We start from the raw sequence: 27,767 nt of genomic DNA, 5'->3' as shown, positions 1-27,767 counted from the left end.
AAGCTTTCTGGCCATTGGAGATCGAATGTGACAAGTGGAGATCGGCGACCAGCTGGCTGGGAAAGCTCTTTCAGCTGATACTGCGTAAAGCTATATACTCGCATACTCGTAGTGCGTTTCAAGAGTCCGAAATTTGGCAATTTGGTGCTAGCAGGTATGGTTTCAAATGGCAGCTGGTACAAAGACCACTCCTTATTGGGTCCCCGGGGAGCGGAGACCATTAGAGCCGGACACGGTTCAATCAGCCGCAGTCTTTCACCCACGAGCGGAGCTCCTGGCTGCAGGTGCTCCGTTGAAAGGCGATGAGGTGTCAATTTTTCACCCAGCCAGCTCCTTGTGGGGCATTTGCATAAAGGGGCATACGGCATTCGGCATTCAGCATTCAGCCGAGCGTGCTTTTAATGGCTGGGAACGACATACATACAACAATACAGCCGCTGGTGTCATTTTAGCCTCTGCCCCGAGTGTTTGCTCAAAGGATTTGCGGATGCGGAACACGTTTCGTGTTTTAGCCCGGCCACCTTTAGTCGAAATTTGAATAATTCCCACCCGCATGCGGAGGAGCTGCGTCCCGGCCAGCCGTTAATATTCATTTGCGGAGTAGGCAAAAAGCCAAATATTCAATATGCCTCGAGTCAGGTTGCTGATGATGATAAATGCCCCCGCCCAGCTGGGCGGGGCGACTATTCCGAATTGAATACGCAGCCCGCTTGCGCCATTAGCGTGGAATTTCCTGATCCTTCCTCTCCTTTTCGATTAAACTTTGCCCGGAATCCGCTGGCCGTAATCAAGCCAAAGCCAAGAAGTAAGCAAACAAAAAAGTGGCCAGCGCCAAGCACTTGCACAACATTTTCTATTACACGAAATATTTATGGTCGAAACGGGGCCACCTATGGCAGAATGGAAAGGAATGCCCTCCAGCTGGCCAAGCCGAAATGCGCACTCTGGTCCACAGCAAAGCTCACCGAACGAGAACGGAAAACACAGCACAACAAATCCAAATCCTGGCCACAACAGCAGAGGAATCTGCAAAACTTTTGCTAGGTAGGAGCTAGTAGGTAGTCGGTAGTCGGTAGGGGGACTTGGGCGGGGCATGACGCTGCTCCCTGGCTGGTGCAAAAAAGTTTTAATACTTGCCATAATGTTGCCGAAAGGATTATCCAAAAGAATGACTTTTAATGGAGACAGGAAGTAAGCGCATAACAGACAGAAGTATTAACTGTTTCCTTCCGCCTGCTGGGGAGTTGGGACTCCTCCCGCTCCCGCTCCCGCTCCTGCTCCTGGAGGATTTCCCGGGCAGGACGGCGAACCTGCGCACACATATTTACAAAACTGTCAGCTCCTAAGCGCTCCACTCCGGAATCCTCGGGTGCGTGTCCGCATGTGTGTTCGTTTGGCTGGGCTTGTGGCACGTAAGCTGTGCGGAAATATTGCCACATCCTTGTAGCGGCAGACTCCAGTCGGTCTCGGAGCAGAAGTCTGTGCCGCAGTCTGAGGATAATGGCTCACCGCGATTACCTCCGCATTTCAGAGGGTATTACTGCTGCCTGCAGAAGTTCGCCATCATCCAAAAGCTGTTCTATATACCATATACTACACAGCTCTTTGTAAATGCTTGGCTTTAGGCATTCAAATTTAAACATAATGTATACAGTAACAACACAGGGTATCTTCTGCGGCGATTTGGCTCCTTTTTTGTTTTCCCTGCAACTGCCGGCTTTCGAAGAGTGCTTTTCTTAGCCGGGATTTGCGATGTGGGATTTCAGAGCCGCGGTTGCCTTGGTCAATGATTGCCACTCGGCGCTCCGAGGTACTCGAGGTGGCAGCTTTAACCGTTCCGCCGCGAGTGTTCCAATATACTCTACTCGGTCTCATTTAGCATTTTAATGAGTTCGCCTGAAATATGAGAAGCCATGCTGAAAAACTGGGGCCAGAAAAAAGGAGCGGCGATGACAACAGCGGGCGCCATAATTTTGCATCCTTCGCCTCGCTGTTGCCTCTCCTTTCCCTGGAACTCCCCGTGCCTTCCTTGGCATGTGCCCCAAGTCGACTTCATCGTCGTGTCCTGGCTGCAGGATATTGCTTTAATTGAAATTTATGCTAAATAGATTGACACTAATGAGAGATGGCTCCCGCTCCCGCCAGCTGCTGGCCAGGTAATTCCCGGCAAGACTATCTGCATAATTAAATTGCCTCGCAGCGCCTCCTCCTCCTCCTCCGCCTCGCCGGCTAATGCCAACCGAATTATTATTATTATTATTTCAGCATTTCTATACGAGCCGATCCCGATCCCGATCCTGATCCCCATTTGCATACCAGCCAACTGCCAGCTGACAAATGGCTCAAGTTGTGGCTCTTCCGCTGCCGCTGAGTGCTCCACTTCCGTTCCGGATGCGACTTCTGCGACATGTGTAGCTGGGAGCCAAGGGTGCCCATGTAGATTCATTGCCGAATCGACGCCCCACAGAAGGAGAAATAAGTGCGGAAGGTCACCAGGACCAAATAAATAAAATAAATGAGCCAATATAAATGGCTAACTATGACGCTTTTGAAAATATTGAATTTCTCTATGAGTTTCGGATAATTGTACGTCAACTAATTAACTATAGGAACTTTGAAACACTGCTGTACAATTTTTCCCAGTGCAATTCGCAATGGATTTAGCCTCACATTTATCGCTTTGCTTTGGTGACGGAAATGAGTTTTTGTCGTAAACTTTTATGGCAATAAACGTCGCTTGTTAGTCCGTTTCGCCAGCCCCCAAAAGCCCCCAGCTCTCCGCCAGCCCCCCGTTTTTCCCCCCGCCCCTTTGGCACTTACGCACTTGGCACAGAAATCATAGCCTGGCTCGGGCAGAATAAACATATAAATAGCTGCAGAGCCAAGAATGGTGTCGTTGTTTTCTACGGCGCGTTACACATTGCCGGGCTGCATAAAAATAGTTGGCCAGCAGGGCGGGCTGAGGTGGATTCCAGATCCTGTGACCATTTTCCATTACATTTGCCACGTCACGGCACATTTCGCTCGCATGTACCCACTCTAACCGGAGTCTATGGCAGCTCCCTTCCGTTTCCGGTCCACCGTCCACCATCCCTGCTCCTTGGTCCTCCGTTCCCTGTTCCCAGTTCCCAGTTCCCAGTGCTCGGTGCTCGGTCCTCTGGCTGTTATCATATCTCTGGCTTTTGTTTCGCCCGACTCTTTCAGCTGTCTTTTAATTCTTTTAACAATTGCGCTAAAAGTTGTGCATTGAACACTTGGCTGCCTTTCAGCCAACAATAAAAATGGGCGCGGAAACGAAGCTGTAAAGTATACCACCACCCTGGTGCCCAGATAACAGAAATATTGTTTACCGCAATGCAATTGTTGCCAAAGAAAGGCGCCAGCGGAAAAGCGGGGAAAGCCTTTTCATTTGTTTTACTTTATTCACACCAAAGTTGGCCACGAGAAGCTGCACTACGACGACGACGACGAGGAGGAGGAGGAGGTTTGGACGTGTACAGCTTCCGCTTCCGCTGAAAAGTTTCATTTCCCATACGCCGCCGACCGAGTCGATGATAAAGTGCGAAATTAACTTTTGCTACAAACAGCAAAAGCAACCACGGCCTGGCTCCTGGGGCCATGGAATATAGGACGTGTGCTCCATGCATGTAAAACAGGCCGGGGAAGTGGCATGATAAAGGTGGAACAGGAACATCGCATATCATTCACCAATTCACCAATCGAAGACCGTGCTCCACTCCATTTGGTCTTGGGGCACGTAAAAAATATGAAAAATTTCGCATAAGCAGGAAGCGAGTTCATAACTCGGCAGAAATCTCGACCTATCGCATAGGCATGCATATTTAATAGGTGGGCGGGCCGCACTGCCACGCCCCCAGATCCGCGGCGACCCTTGCTACACTTGGGGAAACCAGCCCATCTGAGCTCAGGAAAAGTCTTTCCTTAAAATAGATCACTAAATTGTTTTGAGTGATATAAATCGCATTGATGTACATTTTAAGGAAAATATTATACAATCAACTAGTTTATCTTTACGATATATCACTAAGATGTATTTTTATTTAAATTTAAATATTGTATTTTATTACAATCTTAGAACTTTCTCTGAGTGTGGAGCTCACGCCATCAACACGAAAAGCAATCAAATTGCAAAAATTTGTTTCATTTTCTGCGATAACATGACTTGAATTTGATGAATGCCTTGGCAAGAGCAAGCCAAGAACTGTGGATACCGGAAGGGATGGCGGGATGGGCTATGGGGGACGATGGGGGGCGGGGGGTCGCGAAGGATATTGGCAACGAAAGCCAAATGCCAATCTCGGCGCGCTTTTTTACGAGGTAGGCCCGGGGGGTGGTGGGCATGGCGGAGGGGGCGCTCAGCATGGAAAAAATGTGCAGATATGGCCAAATGAAAGAGTTATGAATCCGCAACTTTGTTGCTCCCCAGGCGCTTCTGGCTCCAGCTCGAATCCGCTCCGATTACTAATACGCCCCGTGGTCCCGGCCGTCGCATCCTGGCCAAGGATTAAAATAAATGCGCCACATTTGTATGTGCTGCACGAAACACGAGGGGGATGGGGATGGGTCCTAGTCCGATTCCCCATTTCCGATAACCGCTATTTATGGTTAGCTGCATTGGCCATCCGCTCCTCCACAGCCACACCCACATCCATCCACAGCCACATCCACATCGTCATCAGCGGCCGCGGGCTAGAGAAATTCGAATGCAAAAACGTATATCCACAGATTTTTCTAGGGAAAGCCCGCGGCTGCAAAGTCCTGGGCGTGTCATCATTTTGACGAAGTCCGCTCAGGGAAACGCGCCGAAATTTTTGTAATTACGACGATGTCAAAAGCACTCGCCGCACAAACAAAGGCCGCCGACCAAGAAATAAATGACCAGAATAGCTGCTGGCAGCAACGCCCTTGCCAAAATGGAAAATTCAAATTTAATTTCGGGCATTAGGCCTGCTAACTTTGCTGGCCAAATAGCAATCTGATGCGCATTGGTGAGGCAAATTAAATAAATAAATTAAAGACCTGTTTAAAACTCCTGACTAATGAATATTTTTTCAAAATTTAAAAGCCATGAAACCTCTACGAATATTTGCAGATACTTTGTACCCTCAGAGGGCTTAGATTCGCAGCTGTTTATATACATTTATTTAACCCGCATCTGCCTCCGGATGGAAATGAGCTGTTCGTTAGTTCGCAGTAAGCTGCTTTCGATCAACTACCTGTTCCCAGCAGAGTTGCCCCATTCCGGCAGTGGATGCTCCACCTATTCTAAGCATATGCAGGTACGGGTCGTCAACAAAACCAATCCCCAACCTCCTGGATGGCCGACATAAAAGTCAATTTATGGCATATAAACCGCTTTGTTGTCAGGGGAACTCAGTTGCATAAATCTCCCTGCCCTCCATCGCATTACCAAAATATTTTAATGAACCAAAGTGGCATTCGCAGGGGCCGTTGTTGTCTAGGATTTCAATCGCGCGATATGACACATCATCAAAGTTGGCACATTTCATTAGGGGCCCCTCCAGTATCGATAGAGTATCGTTTGCTGGTTGCGTGTCGGAGTTCAATATGGAAATCGCTGGGAAAACAAAAGAAAACAACACAGATCGAAACACAAACAGCAGTTCGAGTGTTACACTTTAGTTTTCCTAGTCCGGGGGGAAATGGGAAATGGGAAATGGGCTACATTTTCATTTCATTTCGCGCGTCATTTGAGGCGGCGCCGCTTCGAATTGTTGCAACCTTTCCACGTCGAAATGGTCGGAGTTCGCCGACTTCCTTGATTGAAATCGCATAAAAACACAGACCAAGTGGGCGGCAATTTCGCCAGCGGGACCAGCGAAATATTTACGATGGTGTGCGTCGCCCTATTCGATTGCTCGGCTTTCTTTTATTAAAAGTTTTGATTGTTTTCGCGTTTCACTTCGTAGCTTTCGCGCCTAATGACAGCGCAACATGCCATGAAATATGAGTTGATTGCCAGCGAAGGCCAGTGGGGCACTGAAGGGTTATGAATCCACTCCAAGCCCGGCCAGTGGAAACAGTTGAAAACAGGAGAGGCTAGACCAACAAACAAGCTCATTAGGCCGCACCAATTACTCCTAATTAATGTCTTTGAGACGCATCAAATTCTGGCCATTTGCCGCTTTCCTCCTTTTTTCTTGCACGCCAATTAACTCTGAACGCTCATTACAGGTCGCGCTGGAAAAGCTGACAGTTTGAGCCAGGTCCTTTAGCGCTGGTGGCTCCCAGTCCAGGTCCAGGTGCGGGTCCAGCTCCACCACTACTCCGCCACTGCCACATTCCGTCCTCTTTTTTCTGTGGTGCAGCGGCGCGTATTAATTAGCTGCTCGAAGCCACCGCCCATCACCTGTACCTGTCTGGGGTTCAACTGCACTGGCAGAAATATCTTAAGGTGCACAGCACACTCAACCTAAGATACCTAACTGAATTAGCTCCGCGGGATTTCTTTCAGTGTCACCTCGTCGTCATGGCTCGGCCTCAAATGTTTCCAGTTCAAAAAGTGTCTGCTCCCCTTTCCCAATTTATAGAAGCACCTGCACTTGGTCCTCGCTTTGCCAGCTCCCAGCTCCACCACCACCACCAACATCATCATCTCCATTCTCATGATTGTCGTTAGCATTACGTCAACTAATTGGCTTCATTTGGGGTTCTCCTGCGGCTGCTGCGTGGCATCAGGACCTCCTAATTGGCAATGAAAGGAGCATAATTTATGAATATGTCGCGCACTCATTTCATGCCACACTTGTCAAGCAAAGCGAGGCGCCTCCTCCTCCTCCTCCTCCTCCTCCTCCTCTCCTGCCGCTCAAGTGATTCGCCATCGATAAAATAGAGTTCTTTGTGCGCTAATTAAAGGCAAAAGGGCGATTGATTCAGGGCTGAGGCTTCTGATCCCCGGACCGGATTTGCCGCGCATTAAATTGAAAAACTGCGACAACGGAAGCTTACACGCTTCTGCACTCCGCCGTCGAGCTGGAAAGACAACCCATTAGACCGCAATTCACTTGGCTCCGCACCAATGTTTCATGTTTCGCCTTTTTATGCATCGCCCACATTTTGGACATGGAGCTGGGAAACGTGAAAACTGAAAACTGAAAAGTGAAAAGCGAACAGCACGAAGTCAGAAATTGCATTTCCCCATCTGCGAGATAGTCCGTCCCGCCGACAGAAGGACTCTGTGCCAGGGACAGTGCGTGCAATGCGTGTAAGACTATCGAGGGAAGGCGATTTTTCATAAAGCTAAGTCTATGAGGAAATCCTTGGTCATAATCCACAGGAGAGTAGTAGTGTATATAGCACAAATTGAAGGTATGGAATCTGCCAAAGACACTAGAATAATTCTAGTTAATAACATAATTATTCTAGTGTCTTTGAATCTGCATAGAATAGAACCAGCACTGCTCTATTTTTTCGCTCTCAGCTGTGTCTATCGAAGCTATATAGTTGTAGTGGCATTTGCTGTAGTTTGTTGGTTTGTGCTTGCCTTTTATTTTAATTTCCCTCGACGGCACACGTTCTGTATTTGTATCCGTATATTTGTATCTGTAGCCGAGCACTTTACACATTAATGTAAAAAATTGTGCACTGATGTAAGTGCGTTCTCCCCATCGCCCCCACGCCCCCTCGCCCACCACCATGCCCACCCACATTAACCCCCTAATGCCCATCTGCAGCCCCCTTAACCCACTAACGAGGCTGACAGGCAGCCAAGCCGCAAACCAAACAGACAGACAGCTCCCATTTGGCATTTTCCGGGAAAACCTTCCCGCTTTCGACAGACTGCGCGCATTTTAATAAAAACGAATTAAAATGTGCACTAATATGTTTTTATTATTTATGCTCACATGTATTTGTATTTATTTACATGCATGCGGCAAATAAATTGCACTCGCAACTCGAGTGGATCTCCTCTGGAAAATGTGTCACTGTGGAAATTGCTTTGTCAGCTCTGGAGTCCTGTGCAAGCCGAAAGTTCCATTAGACCTCCGCTCCCCTCCGCTCCCCTTCCCTCCCCGTATGCCTCCTGGCTCGGCAGGACCTGCCTCATGTATATATTATATCATTTGCCATATGCGGATTAGCCATAAGCTGCTTTTGGCAGAGGCAGCAGGGAAAGTTTACAACAGAACAGCACCGAGCAGCACAGAGCAGCCAGGATGAGGTTGGAAATGAGGATGAGATTGAGCCGGAGACGATGAACACAAGTGGGTAAACCGCTTTCCTTCAGCTCAGTCCATGGCTCATAATTTGTTTGACAAGCATCAAAACTGCCGCAACCCAATCCCCTAGAATGGCCAGATGCCATTCTTATTATCAGCTATTGAAGACATTTCCATAATTTATAAGCTCGAATTCATTCACTTGTGCATTCATCAGTGTTTCGCGCTTTATTTTTCGTTTTATTACTATTTAATCAAATTCGCTTCTTGGAAAGTCGTTGAAAAAGTCTATCCTAGTCTGATTGGCACTTAAGCCCTTGAGAAGTCCCTCCTTCGGCGATTGACTTAGTTTTTCCACCAGTTGGATGGCCTGCAGCGCAGTCTTTAACTCAAGAAGTATGGTGTTCTCTTTGGTCTTCATGTGCATCGCCTGGAGGATCTGGCTCTGAAGCTGGAACAGTCCCAGTTCCCTCAACCAGATCCTAACCACGTCCACAGGTGGAACCTTCATTTTCGGGGGATTGTGGGAGAACAGAACTCGGGGACTGAATTGGTCGTACATGTCCATGGGAGATTCTTCAATGGGAAGAACCACTGTATCCCCAGTATCCCCAGTAACCTCTGTATTCTCAGTACCCTTAGTATCCTCTGTATACTTAGTATCCTCTGTATTCTCAGTACTCTTAGTATCCTCCATATCCTTAGTAATCTCAAAATCCTCTATATCCTTAGTAATCTCAAAATCCTCTATATCCTTAGTAATCCCAAAATCCACTGTATCCGCTGTATCCCGTGTATATTCTGATGATTTTTCTGGATGATATCCGATCTGGCTTGCTGGATGATTCTCTTGGTCAGTTTGCTTATGAATTTGAAAGCTCGAATGCAGATTAAATAATCCATCCCAATTTAGCTCGATAGTACTCTGACCTTCCGAGATCGACAAGATCAGCAGCAAAGTAAGAACCTTAGCGATTTGCATTCTTATAAAATCACGAACTGAGTCAGCATAGAGATCACAGCACACTGAAGAAAGCTCACAGAGTTTGAGTTGCTGCTCAGCACCTGATAAGAGTTATCAGGGAGTTCAAAGGAGGTCACCTATAGGCGGAGTGAATTATTTATAATTTAATCGTTGATAAATACATTTAATGGTCGTAAATATATTCTTAGTAAAAACACACTGCTTAGTGAGTGTTTGAAAAGGCAGTTTCCTATTTTATAATGCATCAACCCATATATATTCCCATCCAAATCCACCCAGGAACAGACTGGGCGTCTGGCCAGAAACTTAATGATGCATACGTGTCGCCGCCATTTGTCCTCGAAGAGCGGACAGCGTGCAGAAGGACGAAGGATCTGCTGCATCCGGAGCAGCCAATTAGGAACAGCGCCAAAGAGGCTCCCCCAGCGGGAGTCCTTTCAATTAAATTGGCGACACAAAAACGGCTCAAAGAGATCCTTGCTAGCCAGGCCAGGCATTTGTCAGTGCGGCAAAACAATTTGCCGCTGTCAGGATAAGGGACTTTGACTTCGGCCATGTCCAACATTTCCGCACGCTCAATTTAAGGGCAGCTCATTAGCCGCCGACGGGGATGCTCTGCCAGCACCCTTATCCCCAATTTCCATCATCCCCGTGCACTTGAAGTTCATATGGGGTGCGCTTGGAGAAACTGTGATGATTTGTGACGAAATTATGGTACTTAACATGAATTCCAATAAATGCACACTGTTACAAGCTAGGAATTTTCTTCAATTACCAGTAAGATTCGCCCATTGTTTCAAGTGTAGCCGCCACGTGCGCTTGGGCCCATAAACCCAAATTGAAAAATGTTAAATTATCATCAAATTTCATGCACTATCAAAGTCAATTTCCTGTGGCAGCGACCTCAAGGACTGGCGTCCTCCTCCTCCTCCTCCGATTCCGGATTCCAGCCTGCCCGCCAGTCACAAAAATAATTTATTCAACTTGATGCCGTGGTCGCAGGACCCCCCGCACCAACTTTTTGCGGGGCAGGACGACCGCTGCCCTGCGGTTCATTGTCAGTTAAGCTTTTTAAAAGAAAACCACTTAGAATGTTGACATTATCCTTCACTTTCTATTTATTTTGTCATTTAATCAACTTCCTGCCCGGCGTCGTCGTCCCTGATTTGCATACCAAGCCGATGGAGTCGCTCGATAGGGGGCATGGGCTTCGCCATCGGAGACTGGAAACTGGAGACTGGGGACTGGGGACTGGGGATTGGGGTGTACATCTTGAGATGGACGCCTCGTTTGTCTCCGATCCCGGACCCGGTATTTGCGCTATGGCGCCGTCTCGCCAATCAGTCAAGGAAATGGAATGGAGCCGGTGGATTCAGCGGAGCCCGCTGGTAAATAAAAATTGCTTTTTGCCGCATAACCTGTGGCCTACTCGCCCCCTGCCCTCCAAGCGACATTCGTCGATGGAGCTGGACAATTGGATAGTAAAATGAACACTGCACACTGCGGGAAATGGGTTTGGCTTACAATGAATTATGGCCCGATTTTCAATCGAGTTAGACACATGCACCTCTGGTAAATATGTTGAGTAAAGTGGTTAGAAGCGAAAGAAGGTGCTTATTTTGTCGCAGTGCATGTGGTGGACTGGAGCGCTTTGGCTTGCTCATTTGCCGTTATTAAAGCAATTCTATGAATATTTTAAGAGCTCCGTTTGTGCGGGGCTGTGCCCACGACCATCTCCACCCACTCCCATAAAAGGTTTAGAATTTCACCGAGAACAGAGGAAACGAAGAAAAGTCGTTTGGACGAGCAAATACTGAGCGGTTGAGCATGTAAATACGGCGGGAGTGCCAACTGTGGATGTCCTTCGACTGCAGGAGGAGTCACTAAGGCACTAACTTAAGCCGCATTTGGGCAGCCAGTCCCATAAAGGCGAAATCCTATTGAATGTCCTTTTGTTTCAGCATGGAAATGCTTTTAAACACCGCCCCGAACAAAACGGAGCAAAACGGAACAAAAAGCAAAAGTCCGCAAAGGAAAAGCATGCGATTGCTTCTTGTTTATTATTCGCTCAGTCAGCTCTAATGAAGGCCGGGCACAATGAGTCCTGTCCACTCAGGAGCACTTATCCCTGCTTATGCTGCCCACGCGCGCCTTCGTCCTGGCCAGAAACCAGGAAACCTGGTCTCCGGGAAACCTGGCCGGGCACACAGCACACGACACGGCAGCTGGAAATATGATGGCAAAGTTTCGCTGCTTGCCGGCCAAAAAGTTTCCATCCGATGCCCAAATAATTACGCAGAAAACGCACTCGAACGCCCCTGACAGCCACCTTGCTCCCCACCGAGCACAAAATAGATCGAGATTTCCTGGCATTTTCACAAATAATAAATATCAGACCTCGAAAGCAGTTTGGTTTCCTACACGTATAATATTCACTATGTATTCTGTTAAGTTGGTTGATGTGTGCTGTTTTGTTTAGTGTAGTGCTTTCTCCATACTTTCTCCACTACTGAATACGTGACTGAGGCGCCGAAGGAGGATTAGATGGCTTCAGTGCGGAATCGCGTTTGAGCTGATTAAACATGAAACCCGAAAACTAGATCAGCAAACCCATCGCAAGTGTTGTGGGTGGAAGGGTCCTTCAGGACACACAGTTGCTGGGTGTGCAACTTCGCCATGTGCGAGTTAATTAGAAGCCCATTGATAAAGTTGAATTGCAGCTAATGTGGCCAAGTTGGTCGGTCGCTCAGTGGCGGTCGGTTGGCTAGGTAACGCGGCCAAATTGGATGGACATTTATTAATTAAAATGCCGCGAAAATACAAACACTCCCCCTCCGGCACTTTCATTAGCGTTTTGTCAAGTGCTCATCAAAAACAGAGCGGCAGCGCAGCACAGAGGCCAAATTGATGGCCGTGTTTGCTAGTTTAATTATGCATTTCCAGCGAGTCCTTCAGTGCATCACAATATGTGCTAGAATAATGCAAAAGGACACGAGTGCCCCGCGAGCAAACAAACAAACAAACAAACACACCAACAGCAAACAATTCACGCACATCCCAGCGAATATGCGGCTTATGTCAACAATAATTTTTGCTTTCTGCTTTTGCTGTTTCAGCCTGGTTCATTTCCCATTTGATTTGAAATTCACCTGCGGTCGTGTGCGCACTCGTTGACCGCAAATTTCTAATAACAATTTGTAATTGCCATAAATTAAATCACTTTCGGTGTCCCAGTCTCCCGCTGATCCATTCACACCATCGAACTTTCTGTTCAGTTCCCGAAACTATTTTGATTATTAGTTTTTGCGGCCTATGAAATTCTGTAAAAACCATTTTTTATTACCACAAATATTCCATATGCAAGATGCTCTGTTTCGTTGTCGGGTTAACCATATTCCGCTGATTTATCACCATCCAAAGCGTTTTATTACTGATATTTTAGTCGATTGCTTATTTTTAATTACAAATTATGCTACACACTGATTTGCTTATTCGATCTTTGAAATATTAAGCACTTAGATCTACAGAAAGAAGACACCCTATAAAATATAAGGGTGGGCGCATACAAGAATCACATATCATCGCACAGTTCTCACAAACCAACTTGGATGTAACTGTTTACAATAACATACTTTCGGGGGTTCGACTTTCTCACGCACTTTCACTCCAACAATTCCCAACTGCTTCTGGCCGCCTCCTCATGGAAACCCATCCCCAGCCCGGAGCAAGGCATACTTACCTGGCGTAGAGGTTAACCGTGATCACGAAGGCGGTTCCTCCGGAGTGAGGCTTGGCCATTGCACCTCGGCTGAGTTGACCTCTGCGATTATTCCTAATGTGAATAACTCGTGCGTGTAATTTTTGGTAGCCGGGAATGGCGTTCGCGCCGTCCCGACATGGAAAATACATTTCAAATTAGTTGGAAAAGTTCCTCTTCTTTAGTCTCTCTTTCCTAAAATTTGTTCGAATCTTGATATTATATTTTGATATCCGCAGAACAAACTTTTTTACACAAACTTTTTACAATGCGCCTCTAACTCTAACGTTTCAGTAACTTGAAAATGCGAATTTGGTTCCATGCACAGTACACTTTATGAGGCATCTAAGACTTATATTTTTCTTAATCAATCCAATGTCGCCAGAAAAATTTAGAGGTATGCCACTTCAAAATCCGATTAAGATAAGTTGAGTTATGGAGTATAGAACTTCAGCCTTGGGGCATTTTTTTGAATTTCTATAACATCATAGATCAGAAAAACTACAAAAAAATTAAAAAAAAAAAATTTTTCTAAATTTGAATGCAGATTTTTAGAGAATCGCGCCAGAAACATTTTGAGGTATGCCACTTCAAAATCCGATTAAGATAAGTTGAGTTATGGAGTATAGAACTTTAGCCTTGGGGCATTTTTTTGAAATTTCTACAACTTCATAGATCAGAAAAACTACAAAAAAAATCAAAAAAAAATTGTTTCTAAATTTGAATGCAGATTTTTAGAGAATCGCGCCAGAAACATTTAGAGGTATGCCACTTCAAAATCCGATTAAGATAAGTTGAGTTATGGAGTATAGAACTTCAGCCTTGGGGCATTTTTTTGAATTTCTATAACATCATAGATCAGAAAAACTACAAAAAAATTAAAAAAAAAAATTTTTCTAAATTTGAATGCAGATTTTTAGAGAATCGCGCCAGAAACATTTAGAGGTATGCCACTTCAAAATCCGATTAAGATAAGTTGAGTTATGGAGTATAGAACTTCAGCCTTGGGGCATTTTTTGGAATTTCTACAACATCATAGATCAGAAAAACTACAAAAAAATTCATAAAAAATGCTTTTCTAAATTTGAATGCAGATTTTTAGAGAATCGCGCCAGAAACATTTAGAGGTATGCCACTTCAAAATCCGATTAAGATAAGTTGAGTTATGGAGTATAGAACTTCAGACTTGGGGCATGTTTTGGAATTTCTACAACATCATAGATCAGAAAAACTACAAAAAAATTCAAAAAAAAATTTTTTCTAAATTTGAATGCAGATTTTTAGAGAATCGCGCCAGAAACATTTAGAGGTATGCCACTTCAAAATCCGATTAAGATAAGTTGAGTTATGGAGTATAGAACTTCAGCCTTGGGGCATTTTTTGGTATTTCTACAACATCATAGATCAGAAAAACTACAAAAAAATTAAAAAAAAAATTTTTTCTAAATGTGAATGCAGATTTTTAGAGAATCGCGCCAGAAACATTTAGAGGTATGCCACTTCGAAATCCGATTAACATAAGTTGAGTTATGGAGTATAGAACTTCAGCCTTGGGGCATTTTTTGGAATTTCTACAACTTCATAGATCAGAAAAACTACAAAAAAATTAAAAAAAAAAAATTTTTCTAAATTTGAATGCAGATTTTTAGAGAATCGCGTCAGAAACATTTTGAGGTATGCCACTTCAAAATCCGATTAAGATAAGTTGAGTTATGGAGTATAGAACTTCAGCCTTGGGGCATTTTTTGGAATTTCTACAACATCATAGATCAGAAAAACTACAAAAAAAATCAAAAAAAATGTTTTTCTAAATTTGAATGCAGATTTTTAGAGAATCGCGCCAGAAACATTTAGAGGTATGCCACTTCAAAATCCGATTAAGATAAGTTGAGTTATGGAGTATAGAACTTCAGCCTTGGGGCATTTTTTTGAATTTCTATAACATCATAGATCAGAAAAACTACAAAAAAATTAAAAAAAAAAAATTTTTCTAAATTTGAATGCAGATTTTTAGAGAATCGCGCCAGAAACATTTAGAGGTATGCCACTTCAAAATCCGATTAAGATAAGTTGAGTTATGGAGTATAGAACTTCAGCCTTGGGGCATTTTTTGGAATTTCTACAACTTCATAGATCAGAAAAACTACAAAAAAAATCAAAAAAAATTTTTTTCTAAATTTGAATGCAGATTTTTAGAGAATCGCGCCAGAAACATTTTGAGGTATGCCACATCAAAATCCGATTAGGATAAGTTGAGTTATGGAGTATAGAACTTCAGCCTTGGGGCATTTTTTGGAATTTCTACAACATCATAGATCAGAAATAATTACAAAAAATTCAAAAAAAATTGTTTTCTAAATTTGAATTCAGATTTTTAGAGAATCGCACCAGAAACATTTAAAGGTATGCCACATCAAAATCCGATTAAGATAAGTTGAGTTATGGAGTATAGAACTTCAGCCTTGGGGCATTTTTTTGGAATTTCTACAACTTCATAGATCAGAAAAACTACAAAAAAATTCAAAAAAAAATTTTTTCTAAATTTGAATGCAGATTTTTAGAGAATCGCGCCAGAAACATTTAGAGGTATGCCACTTCAAAATCCGATTAAAATAAGTTGAGTTATGGAGTATAGAACTTCAGCCTTGGGGCATTTTTTTGGAATTTCTACAACTTCATAGATCAGAAAAACTACAAAAAAAATCAAAAAAAATGTTTTTCTAAATTTGAATGCAGATTTTTAGAGAATCGCGCCAGAAATATTTAGAGGTATGCCACTTCAAAATCCGATTAAGATAAGTTGAGTTATGGAGTATAGCACTTCAGCCTTGGGGCATTTTTTGGAATTTCTACAACTTCATAGATCAGAAAAACTACAAAAAAATTAAAAAAAAAAATTTTTCTAAATTTGAATGCAGATTTTTAGAGAATCGCGCCAGAAACATTTAGAGGTATGCCACTTCAAAATCCGATTAAGATAAGTTGAGTTATGGAGTATAAAACTTTAGCCTTGGGGCATTTTTTGGAATTTCTATAACATCATAGATCAGAAAAACTACAAAAAAATTCAAAAAAAATTGTTTTCTAAATTTGAATGCAGATTTTTAGAGAATCGCGCCAGAAACATTTAGAGGTATGCCACTTCAAAATCCGATTAAGATAAGTTGAGTTATGGAGTATAGAACTTCAGCCTTGGGGCATTTTTTGGAATTTCTACAACTTCATAGATCAGAAAAACTACAAAAAAATTCAAAAAAAAAATTTTTCTAAATTTGAATGCATATTTTTAGAGAATCGCGCCAGAAACATTTAGAGGTATGCCACTTCAAAATCCGATTAAAATAAGTTGAGTTATGGAGTATAAAACTTTAGCCTAGGGGCATTTTTTTGAATTTCTATAACATCATAGATCAGAAAAACTACAAAAAAAAATCAAAAAAAAATTTTTTCTAAATTTGAATGCAGATTTTTAGAGAATCGCGCCAGAAACATTTAGAGGTATGCCACTTCAAAATCCGATTAAGATAAGTTGAGTTATGGAGTATAGAACTTGAGCCTTGGGGCATTTTTTAATTTATTTGAATTTCTACAACATCATACCCCAGAAAAACTACAAAAAAATTCGAAACAAATAAATTGCTAAATTTTAATGCAGATTTTTAGAGAATCGCGCCAGAAACATTTAGAGGTATGCCACATCAAAATCCGATTAAAATAAGTTGAGTTATGGAGTATAAAACTTTAGCCTAGGGGCATTTTTTTGAATTTCTATAACATCATAGATCAGAAAAACTACAAAAAAAATCAAAAAAAAATTTTTCTAAATTTGAATGCAGGTTTTTAGAGAATCGCGCCAGAAACATTTAGAGGTATGTCACTTCAAAATCCGATTAAAATAAGTTGAGTTATGGAGTATAGAACTTCAGCCTTGGGGCATTTTTTGGAATTTCTACAACATCATAGATCAGAAAAACTACATAAAATTCAAAAAAAAAATTTTTCTAAATTTGAATGCAGATTTTTAGAGAATCGCGCCAGAAACATTTAGAGGTATGCCACTTCAAAATCCGATTAAGATAAGTTGAGTTATGGAGTATAGAACTTCAGCCTTGGGGCATTTTTTGGAATTTCTACAACTTCATAGATCAGAAAAACTACAAAAAAATTCAAAAAAAAATTTTTTCTAAATTTGAATGCAGATTTTTAGAGAATCGCGCCAGAAACATTTAGAGGTGTGCCACTTCAAAATCCGATTAAGATAAGTTGAGTTATGGAGTATAGAACTTCAGCCTTGGGGCATTTTTTGGAATTTCTACAACTTCATAGATCAGAAAAACTACAAAAAAATTCAAAAAAAAAATTTTTCTAAATTTGAATGCAGATTTTTAGAGAATCGCGCCAGAAACATTTAGAGGTATGCCACTTCAAAATCCGATTAAGATAAGTTGAGTTATGGAGTATAGAACTTCAGCCTTGGGGCATTTTTTGGAATTTCTACAACTTCATAGATCAGAAAAACTACAAAAAAATTCAAAAAAAAAAATTTTCTAAATTTGAATGCATATTTTTAGAGAATCGCGCCAGAAACATTTAGAGGTATGCCACTTCAAAATCCGATTAAAATAAGTTGAGTTATGGAGTATAAAACTTTAGCCTAGGGGCATTTTTTTGAATTTCTATAACATCATAGATCAGAAAAACTACAAAAAAAATCAAAAAAAAAATTTTTCTAAATTTGAATGCAGATTTTTAGAGAATCGCGCCAGAAACATTTAGAGGTATGCCACTTCAAAATCCGATTAAGATAAGTTGAGTTATGGAGTATAGAACTTGAGCCTTGGGGCATTTTTTAATTTATTTGAATTTCTACAACATCATACCCCAGAAAAACTACAAAAAAATTCGAAACAAATAAATTGCTAAATTTTAATGCAGATTTTTAGAGAATCGCGCCAGAAACATTTAGAGGTATGCCACATCAAAATCCGATTAAAATAAGTTGAGTTATGGAGTATAAAACTTTAGCCTAGGGGCATTTTTTTGAATTTCTATAACATCATAGATCAGAAAAACTACAAAAAAAATCAAAAAAAAATTTTTCTAAATTTGAATGCAGGTTTTTAGAGAATCGCGCCAGAAACATTTAGAGGTATGCCACTTCAAAATCCGATTAAAATAAGTTGAGTTATGGAGTATAGAACTTCAGCCTTGGGGCATTTTTTGGAATTTCTACAACATCATAGATCAGAAAAACTACATAAAATTCAAAAAAAAAATTTTTCTAAATTTGAATGCAGATTTTTAGAGAATCGCGCCAGAAACATTTAGAGGTATGCCACTTCAAAATCCGATTAAGATAAGTTGAGTTATGGAGTATAGAACTTCAGCCTTGGGGCATTTTTTGGAATTTCTACAACTTCATAGATCAGAAAAACTACAAAAAAATTCAAAAAAAAATTTTTTTTTTAAATTTGAATGCAGATTTTTAGAGAATCGCGCCAGAAACATTTAGAGGTATGCCACTTCAAAATCCGATTAAGATAAGTTGAGTTATGGAGTATAGAACTTCAGCCTTGGGGCATTTTTTGGAATTTCTACAACTTCATAGATCAGAAAAATTACAAAAAAATTCAAAAAAAAATTTTTTCTAAATTTGAATGCAGATTTTTAGAGAATCGCGCCAGAAACATTTAAAGGTATGCCACTTCAAAATCCGATTAAGATAAGTTGAGTTATGGAGTATAGAACTTCAGCCTTGGGGCATTTTTTGGAATTTCTACAACTTCATAGATCAGAAAAACTACAAAAAAATTCAAAAAAAAAATTTTTCTAAATTTGAATGCAGATTTTTAGAGAATCGCGCCAGAAACATTTAGAGGTATGCCACTTCAAAATCCGATTAAAATAAGTTGAGTTATGGAGTATAAAACTTTAGCCTTGGGGCATTTTTTTGAATTTCTATAACATCATAGATCAGAAAAACTACAAAAAAATTCAAAAAAAAATTTTTTCTAAATTTGAATGCAGATTTTTAGAGAATCGTGCCAGAAACATTTAGAGGTATGCCACTTCAAAATCCGATTAAGATAAGTTGAGTTATGGAGTATAGAACTTCAGCCTTGGGGCATTTTTTGGAATTTCTACAACTTCATAGATCAGAAAAACTACAAAAAAATTCAAAAAAAAATTTTTTTTTTAAATTTGAATGCAGATTTTTAGAGAATCGCGCCAGAAACATTTAGAGGTATGCCACTTAAAAATCCGATTAAGATAAGTTGAGTTATGGAGTATAGAACTTCAGCCTTGGGGCATTTTTTGGAATTTCTACAACTTCATAGATCAGAAAAATTACAAAAAAATTCAAAAAAAAATTTTTTCTAAATTTGAATGCAGATTTTTAGAGAATCGCGCCAGAAACATTTAAAGGTATGCCACTTCAAAATCCGATTAAGATAAGTTGAGTTATGGAGTATAGAACTTCAGCCTTGGGGCATTTTTTGGAATTTCTACAACTTCATAGATCAGAAAAACTACAAAAAAATTCAAAAAAAAAATTTTTCTAAATTTGAATGCAGATTTTTAGAGAATCGCGCCAGAAACATTTAGAGGTATGCCACTTCAAAATCCGTTTAAGATAAGTTGAGTTATGGAGTATAGAACTTCAGCCTGGGGGCATTTTTTGGAATTTCTACAACTTCATAGATCAGAAAAACTACAAAAAAATTCAAAAAAAAAATTTTTCTAAATTTGAATGCAGATTTTTAGAGAATCGTGCCAGAAACATTTAGAGGTATGCCACTTCAAAATCCGATTAAGATAAGTTGAGTTATGGAGTATAGAACTTCAGCCTTGGGGCATTTTTTGGAATTTCTACAACTTCATAGATCAGAAAAACTACAAAAAAATTCAAAAAAAAAATTTTTCTTAATTTGAATGCAGATTTTTAGAGAATCGCGCCAGAAACATTTAGAGGTATGCCACTTCAAAATCCGATTAAAATAAGTTGAGTTATGGAGTATAAAACTTTAGCCTTGGGGCATTTTTTTGAATTTCTATAACATCATAGATCAGAAAAACTACAAAAAAATTCAAAAAAAAATTTTTTCTAAATTTGAATGCAGATTTTTAGAGAATCGCGCCAGAAACATTTAGAAGACTTGGGGCATTTTTTGGAATTTCTACAACTTCATAGATCAGAAAAACTACAAAAAAATTCAAAAAAAAAATTTTTCTTAATTTGAATGCAGATTTTTAGAGAATCGCGCCAGAAACATTTAGAGGTATGCCACTTCAAAATCCGATTAAAATAAGTTGAGTTATGGAGTATAGAACTTGAGCCTTGGGGCATTTTTTAATTTATTTGAATTTCTACAACATCATACCCCAGAAAAACTACATAAAAATTCGAAACAAATAAATTGCTAAATTTTAATGCAGATTTTTAGAGAATCGCGCCAGAAACATTTAGAGGTATGCCACATCAAAATCCGATTAAAATAAGTTGAGTTATGGAGTATAAAACTTTAGCCTAGGGGCATTTTTTTGAATTTCTATAACATCATAGATCAGAAAAACTACAAAAAAAATCAAAAAAAAAAATTTTCTAAATTTGAATGCAGATTTTTAGAGAATCGCGCCAGAAACATTTTGAGGTATGCCACTTCAAAATCCGATTAAGATAAGTTGAGTTATGGAGTATAGAACTTCAGCCTTGGGGCATTTTTTGGAATTTCTACAACTTCATAGATCAGAAAAACTACAAAAAAATTCAAAAAAAAAATTTTTCTAAATTTGTATGCATATTTTTAGAGAATCGCGCCAGAAACATTTAGAGGTATGCCACTTCAAAATCCGATTAAAATAAGTTGAGTTATGGAGTATAGAACTTCAGCCTTGGGGCATTTTTTGGAATTTCTACAACTTCATAGATCAGAAAAACTACAAAAAAATTCAAAAAAAAAATTTTTCTTAATTTGAATGCAGATTTTTAGAGAATCGCGCCAGAAACATTTAGAGGTATGCCACTTCAAAATCCGATTAAAATAAGTTGAGTTATGGAGTATAAAACTTTAGCCTTGGGGCATTTTTTTGAATTTCTATAACATCATAGATCAGAAAAACTACAAAAAAATTCAAAAAAAAATTTTTTCTAAATTTGAATGCAGATTTTTAGAGAATCGCGCCAGAAACATTTAGAAGACTTGGGGCATTTTTTGGAATTTCTACAACTTCATAGATCAGAAAAACTACAAAAAAATTCAAAAAAAAAATTTTTCTTAATTTGAATGCAGATTTTTAGAGAATCGCGCCAGAAACATTTAGAGGTATGCCACTTCAAAATCCGATTAAAATAAGTTGAGTTATGGAGTATAGAACTTGAGCCTTGGGGCATTTTTTAATTTATTTGAATTTCTACAACATCATACCCCAGAAAAACTACAAAAAAATTCGAAACAAATAAATTGCTAAATTTTAATGCAGATTTTTAGAGAATCGCGCCAGAAACATTTAGAGGTATGCCACATCAAAATCCGATTAAAATAAGTTGAGTTATGGAGTATAAAACTTTAGCCTAGGGGCATTTTTTTGAATTTCTATAACATCATAGATCAGAAAAACTACAAAAAAAATCAAAAAAAAAAATTTTCTAAATTTGAATGCAGATTTTTAGAGAATCGCGCCAGAAACATTTTGAGGTATGCCACTTCAAAATCCGATTAAGATAAGTTGAGTTATGGAGTATAGAACTTCAGCCTTGGGGCATTTTTTGGAATTTCTACAACTTCATAGATCAGAAAAACTACAAAAAAATTCAAAAAAAAAATTTTTCTAAATTTGTATGCATATTTTTAGAGAATCGCGCCAGAAACATTTAGAGGTATGCCACTTCAAAATCCGATTAAAATAAGTTGAGTTATGGAGTATAAAACTTTAGCCTAGGGGCATTTTTTTGAATTTCTATAACATCATAGATCAGAAAAACTACAAAAAAAATCAAAAAAAAAAATTTTCTAAATTTGAATGCAGATTTTTAGAGAATCGCGCCAGAAACATTTTGAGGTATGCCACTTCAAAATCCGATTAAGATAAGTTGAGTTATGGAGTATAGAACTTCAGCCTTGGGGCATTTTTTGGAATTTCTACAACTTCATAGATCAGAAAAACTACAAAAAAATTCAAAAAAAAATTTTTTCTAAATTTGAATGCAGATTTTTAGAGAATCGCGCCAGAAACATTTAGAGGTATGCCACTTCAAAATCCGATTAAAATAAGTTGAGTTATGGAGTATAGAACTTGAGCCTTGGGGCATTTTTTAATTTATTTGAATTTCTACAACATCATACCCCAGAAAAACTACAAAAAAATTCGAAACAAATAAATTGCTAAATTTTAATGCAGATTTTTAGAGAATCGCACCAGAAACATTTAGAGGTATGCCACTTCAAAATCCGATTAAAATAAGTTGAGTTATGGAGTATAGAACTTCAGCCTTGGGGCATTTTTTGGAATTTCTACAACATCATAGATCAGAAAAACTACAAAAAAATTCAAAAAAAAATTTTTTCTAAATTTGAATGCAGATTTTTAGAGAATCGCGCCAGAAACATTTAGAGGTATGCCACTTCAAAATCCGTTTAAGATAAGTTGAGTTATGGAGTATAGAACTTCAGCCTGGGGGCATTTTTTGGAATTTCTACAACTTCATAGATCAGAATAGATCATAGATCATTTTTTAATTTATTTGAATTTCTACAACATCATACCCCAGAAAAACTACAAAAAAATTCGAAACAAATAAATTGCTAAATTTTAATGCAGATTTTTAGAGAATCGCACCAGAAACATTTAGAGGTATGCCACTTCAAAATCCGATTAAAATAAGTTGAGTTATGGAGTATAGAACTTCAGCCTTGGGGCATTTTTTGGAATTTCTACAACATCATAGATCAGAAAAACTACAAAAAAATTCAAAAAAAAAATTTTTCTAAATTTGAATGCAGATTTTTAGAGAATCGCGCCAGAAACATTTAGAGGTATGCCACTTCAAAATCCGTTTAAGATAAGTTGAGTTATGGAGTATAGAACTTCAGCCTGGGGGCATTTTTTGGAATTTCTACAACTTCATAGATCAGAAAAACTACAAAAAAATTCAAAAAAAAAATTTTTCTTAATTTGAATGCAGATTTTTAGAGAATCGCGCCAGAAACATTTAGAGGTATGCCACTTCAAAATCCGATTAAGATAAGTTGAGTTATGGAGTATAGAACTTCAGCCTTGGGGCATTTTTTGGAATTTCTACAACTTCATAGATCAGAAAAACTACAAAAAAATTCAAAAAAAAAATTTTTCTAAATTTGAATGCATATTTTTAGAGAATCGCGCCAGAAACATTTAGAGGTATGCCACTTCAAAATCCGATTAAAATAAGTTGAGTTATGGAGTATAAAACTTTAGCCTAGGGGCATTTTTTTGAATTTCTATAACATCATAGATCAGAAAAACTACAAAAAAAATCAAAAAAAAAATTTTTCTAAATTTGAATGCAGATTTTTAGAGAATCGCGCCAGAAACATTTAGAGGTATGCCACTTCAAAATCCGATTAAAATAAGTTGAGTTATGGAGTATAGAACTTGAGCCTTGGGGCATTTTTTAATTTATTTGAATTTCTACAACATCATACCCCAGAAAAACTACAAAAAAATTCGAAACAAATAAATTGCTAAATTTTAATGCAGATTTTTAGAGAATCGCGCCAGAAACATTTAGAGGTATGCCATTTCAAAATCCGATTAAGATAAGCAAAAAAATTTATTCATACCAATGCCAATGCGTTTCAAATACGTTTCGGGCATTTTATAGGCTTTATTTAAGACAATTTTTACTACTCACTTTAAAGACCTCACTATTTCACTCACTTATATAATTATGACAAAATAATAGTTTATTATTTAATTACTTACAGCTCGAGATTAATTTAGTAGCTCTTTGTATACGAATAAACAAAAAAATATATATCCCTTTCAGTGTAGGGTAATCAATTTCTTTACAAGGGAAGAGAGCAATTACTGCCGCCACCAAAAAAGTGGCAAAACCCATAGTGCAAAACCCATGTATGGCCGTTACGCATCTTATTATTTTAGTGTCTTTGGTCTGGTGGAGTAGTGCCTCGAGTCTAAAATTTGAATTAAAAGAAAAGTCATATTTAATTCAAAAAAATTTAAGGAAATACAGGTTCTCAACAATGAGTAAGGCGCATTTTCAAACTACGTTAGCGCCGCATTGTGAAAAGTTAGTTCTGCTGCGGATATGAAAATATAAGGTTTTAACCTATTGCAGGAAAAATTGACTAATGTACAACTAATTTGAAATATATTTTCCATGTCGGGACGGCGCGAACGCCATTCCCGGCTACCAAAAATTACACGCACGAGTTATTCACATTAGGAATAATCGCAGAGGTCAACTCAGCCGAGGTGCAATGGCCAAGCCTCACTCCGGAGGAACCGCCTTTGTGATCACGGTTAACCTCTACGCCAGGTAAGTATGCCTTGCTCCTCGCTGGGGATGGGTTTCCATGAGGAGGCGGCCAGAAGCAGTTGGGAATTGTAGGTACGATTGTGGCGCATAAATGACCCCGAAAGTATGCTACATATGTAAGTTCTTTCTTCTCATGTCAAATGCGAGTGAGGTAAATATGACATATGAGAAATAAGTGGTACAATGCCAGCACTTTTACTTGGTTTTCGAAAGTTTATTAGACTTTTTGCGCACCTTACAAGCTAGGTAGATCGGTCCGTGGTTCCATTCCGGATTTCGCATTCGAAGCCGCACACACAACGGCGACGCTCAGAACTTGAAGTACTTGGTGTAGTAGTCGTTGAAGAAGGCGTAGTCGAAGTGGCCGTAGTTGGAGTAGCTCTTGTACTTGTAGTAGGGCTGCATGGTGTCGGCGTGGTAGATGGACACGTCCTTGAAGTACATGTTGGGCACGAAGAACTCGTACTCGTCGATCTCGCGATCGAAGGGGTAGCCGAAGGGCATGCTGTCCACGAAGCGGGCTCCGGATCCGATGCCGCAGGAGTAGGTGTAGTCGAAGGTGGAGAACTGCTCGTGGGCGGGGGCCACGTAGGGCACCACCATGAAGAACATCTGCATGGGCATGCCCTTCTGCCAGCCCATGGGCAGGACGAGGCGGTCGGGGAATCCGCAGTGGGGTTCGCTGATGTCCAGGGGGAAGTCGTACTTGCCGTCGAAGGCCATCATCATGTAGTAGTAGAGCTCGGTGTAGGTGGTGCGGTCCTTGACGGTCCAGTAGAACTCGCTGGACTTGCGGGTGACCATGTTGGTGCCGGCCTTCAGCTCGTAGTAGAACTCATCGATCTCCATGAAGTTCATGCGGTTCTCGGCCAGGGAAATGACCTTGCCGAACTCGTCGAACTTGGGACCCAGGAAGGCGCGGATGACCACCTTCTCGACCTTCTCGGACTCGATGGTGTAGGTGTAGGTGAAGGGCTTGTGGTTGAGACGCATCTGGCGGGCGAACAGCGACTTGTCCCACACGAACTTGCCGTCCTGGAAGATCATCTTGTCGTTGAGCATGCTGGTCACATCGAAGTCAACCAGGTCGAAGTAGGTGGTCAGGTCGCTGACCTCCACGTGCTTCATGGTGACGCCGGGCATCAGGAGCTGCTCCTTGGTGTACTTGGGCAGGTAGTGCATGAACTGGAAGTACACCTGGGCGATGGACTTGTAGAACATGTAGTACATGGGGTCGCGCATCATGGTCTCGAAGTTCAGCATCACGTTGGGGTACACGTCCATCTGGGCGTAGTCGGCGTCAGCGAAGTACATGTGGGCGAGCATGTACCAGAACTGGTAGAACATCTTGTCCATGGCGTCCACGTTGCCCTGCAGCATGTTGCCGATGAACTCGATGGCCTCGGGCTTGCGCAGATCGATGATGTGGCCATCGGCGCTCTTGTAGTAGCCCAGCTCGACGATGTTGTGGATGCGCTTCAGGAAGCCGGTGATCTTGTCCAGCATGTCGTAGTTGGCGTAGGTGTCCATCTCGTAGTAGTTCTTGCGGTAGCTGTAGCCGATGCCGTTGTAGTAGATCATCTGGGGGTCGTAGCCCATCTCGATCTGGTGGTACCAGGAGAACTCGGGGATCTCGCCGAATCCGTGCGACAGGCGCTCCATGTAGTACCTGCTGAGCAGCTGGTGCACGTTGTACAGCCACCACTCGCCGCGACGGTCGCTCTTGAGGTCGAAGGTGTTGCCGTCCAGGAAGAAGGAGTAGTCCATGTTCAGGTAGTACCAGTAGGCGTTCCAGCCCAGATCCTCGGTGAAGTAGGACAGCTTGGACTCCGAGTTGTAGATGTTCAGGTCGCGGCTGTAGTCCACGGGCATGTAGAACTTCTTCACGTCCTTCATCATCGACAGCCACTTGGTCTCCTGGTTGAACTCGTAGATGTTCTCGCGCAGGATGAACTTGTCCTCGCTGTACCAGTGCTCGCCCAGACCCATCAGCTTCCACCACTGCCATGTCTTGAAGTCCTTCATGTAGGTGTAGTCGCTGGACTGGTACATGGTGGCGTAGTCGTATCCGTGCGAGTTGCTCTTGTAGTACACGTCCATGTACTCCTTCTCGTACATGGTCACCTTCATCCACATCTCGTAGTCGAACTTCTCCGCCTCGTACACGAACTTGCTGTTGAAGAAGAACTGCGGGAAGATCTCGTAGATCGAGGGCAGCATCAGTCCGTGGAAGTCGTTGCGGTGGATCACGGCCATGGTCAGGGCGTAGACGAACATGCCCTCGTTCACGTGCATGCGGGCCCATGCCACGTTGGCGGCGAAGGTCTCCCAATCCTTGGCGTAGTAGAAGAAGTTGAACAGACCGCGGGCCTGCTTGGCGTGGGACATGACCAGGGCGCCGAAGAACTCGCCCTTGGGCAGCAGTGCGTGGGCCTTGTAGGCCTCGAAGAACTTCTGCATGTAGAGGTCGTAGTGCTGGAAGGGATCGCAATGGTCAGGGATCTGGTCTAGGGAGAAGGAGCACTTGGGCTAATGGTGCATCCACTCACCGTGTAGTAGGACTCTTCAAAGTAGAACTTCTGGCCCTGCTTGATGTACTCCTCGAACATCAGCGGATCCTCCACGCGGTAGACGATCTCGAAGAGGAACTTCTGCTTGAGCAGGAAGGCCTTGTCGGCGATCTTGACCTCGTGGGTCTGGTGGAAGCCGGCAGCGGCGACCAGGCCCAGGCAGGCCAGCAATGCGATGGCGATCTTCATGTTGACGGGAAGGACTCTGCTCCTGCAACTCTACACTTGACACTCAACTGCTCCGGATCAGATGCACCCAGTGGATCCAATGCCTAAAGACTGTTGCCTCACTGCCGTCCACCTGGCTGCTTTTATACCCCAGATCGCCTACGGAGCTCGGAGTCTGTTGCGAGATATCGCGGTGCAGTTTCGGGGGTCACTGGGTGTATCTCAGGTGCTGCGACCGCGCCATCTGTCCACTTTCGCCGGGCTATCTCTTATCGCCCAAACTCGCCTTGGTACCCGCCGCTTATCTCTTATCGAAGCCACGGCTCTGTTCCGCTGGTTGCCAAGAGCCAGCTCTGCAGGTGCAATCCAGCCGGCATTACGTCAACCGAATTCAAATCCGTGACCAGCTATCTCATCTCGTTCGATGCATCTTTGTTTTGCCAATTTATTTATAGATTTGGTGCGTCTGGTTCTGGTTTTGGTTCTGAAACAGATACAGCAGAATGCCATGTCCCCAAACATGTAAATAGTTGGAAACACTTGGAGT

At 41.3% G+C, this 27,767-nt stretch overlaps 1 protein-coding gene and 2 non-coding genes across 3 annotated transcripts; 1 reads left to right on the top strand and 2 right to left on the bottom strand.

Moving 5' to 3' along the window:
- The first annotated feature begins 12,917 nt into the window (after positions 1–12,917).
- LOC6541407 lies at positions 12,918–13,082 on the top strand. The gene has a single exon (XR_046429.2). It is a non-coding gene; the product is annotated as a U1 spliceosomal RNA (small nuclear RNA).
- Positions 13,083–24,325: 11,243 nt separating this feature from the next.
- Positions 24,326–24,490, bottom strand: LOC6542793. Its single transcript, XR_046428.2, has one exon. It is a non-coding gene; the product is annotated as a U1 spliceosomal RNA (small nuclear RNA).
- Positions 24,491–24,686: 196 nt separating this feature from the next.
- On the bottom strand, positions 24,687–27,277 carry LOC6542489 (larval serum protein 1 beta chain). The gene is made up of 2 exons (XM_001968196.3): positions 27,032–27,277; positions 24,687–26,957 (listed from the first exon to the last, which is right to left on the bottom strand). The coding sequence occupies exons 1-2, from the start codon at positions 27,239–27,241 to the stop codon at positions 24,792–24,794; spliced, it is 2,376 nt and encodes a 791-aa protein (XP_001968232.1). The 5' UTR covers positions 27,242–27,277; the 3' UTR covers positions 24,687–24,791.
- Between the last annotated feature and the right edge of the window lie 490 nt (positions 27,278–27,767).

Source organism: Drosophila erecta, unplaced genomic scaffold, assembly GCF_003286155.1.
Source record: "Drosophila erecta strain 14021-0224.00,06,07 unplaced genomic scaffold, DereRS2 tig00000055-arrow-pilon, whole genome shotgun sequence".
NCBI classification, from domain to species: domain Eukaryota; kingdom Metazoa; phylum Arthropoda; class Insecta; order Diptera; family Drosophilidae; genus Drosophila; species Drosophila erecta.
Note: the sequence above shows the minus strand (reverse complement) of the source record. Positions and strands in the feature narration are given on the sequence as shown.

Bases quoted from the DNA above. Each gene is read 5' to 3' on its own strand.
- LOC6542489 (XM_001968196.3), bottom strand. From the start codon at position 27,241: ATGAAGATCGCCATCGCATTGCTGGCCTGCCTGGGCCTGGTCGCCGCT. The intron at 26,958-27,031 runs GTGAGTGGATGC...GATCCCTTCCAG, and splicing joins TTGAAGAGTCCTACTACACG to CACTACGACCTCTACATGCA.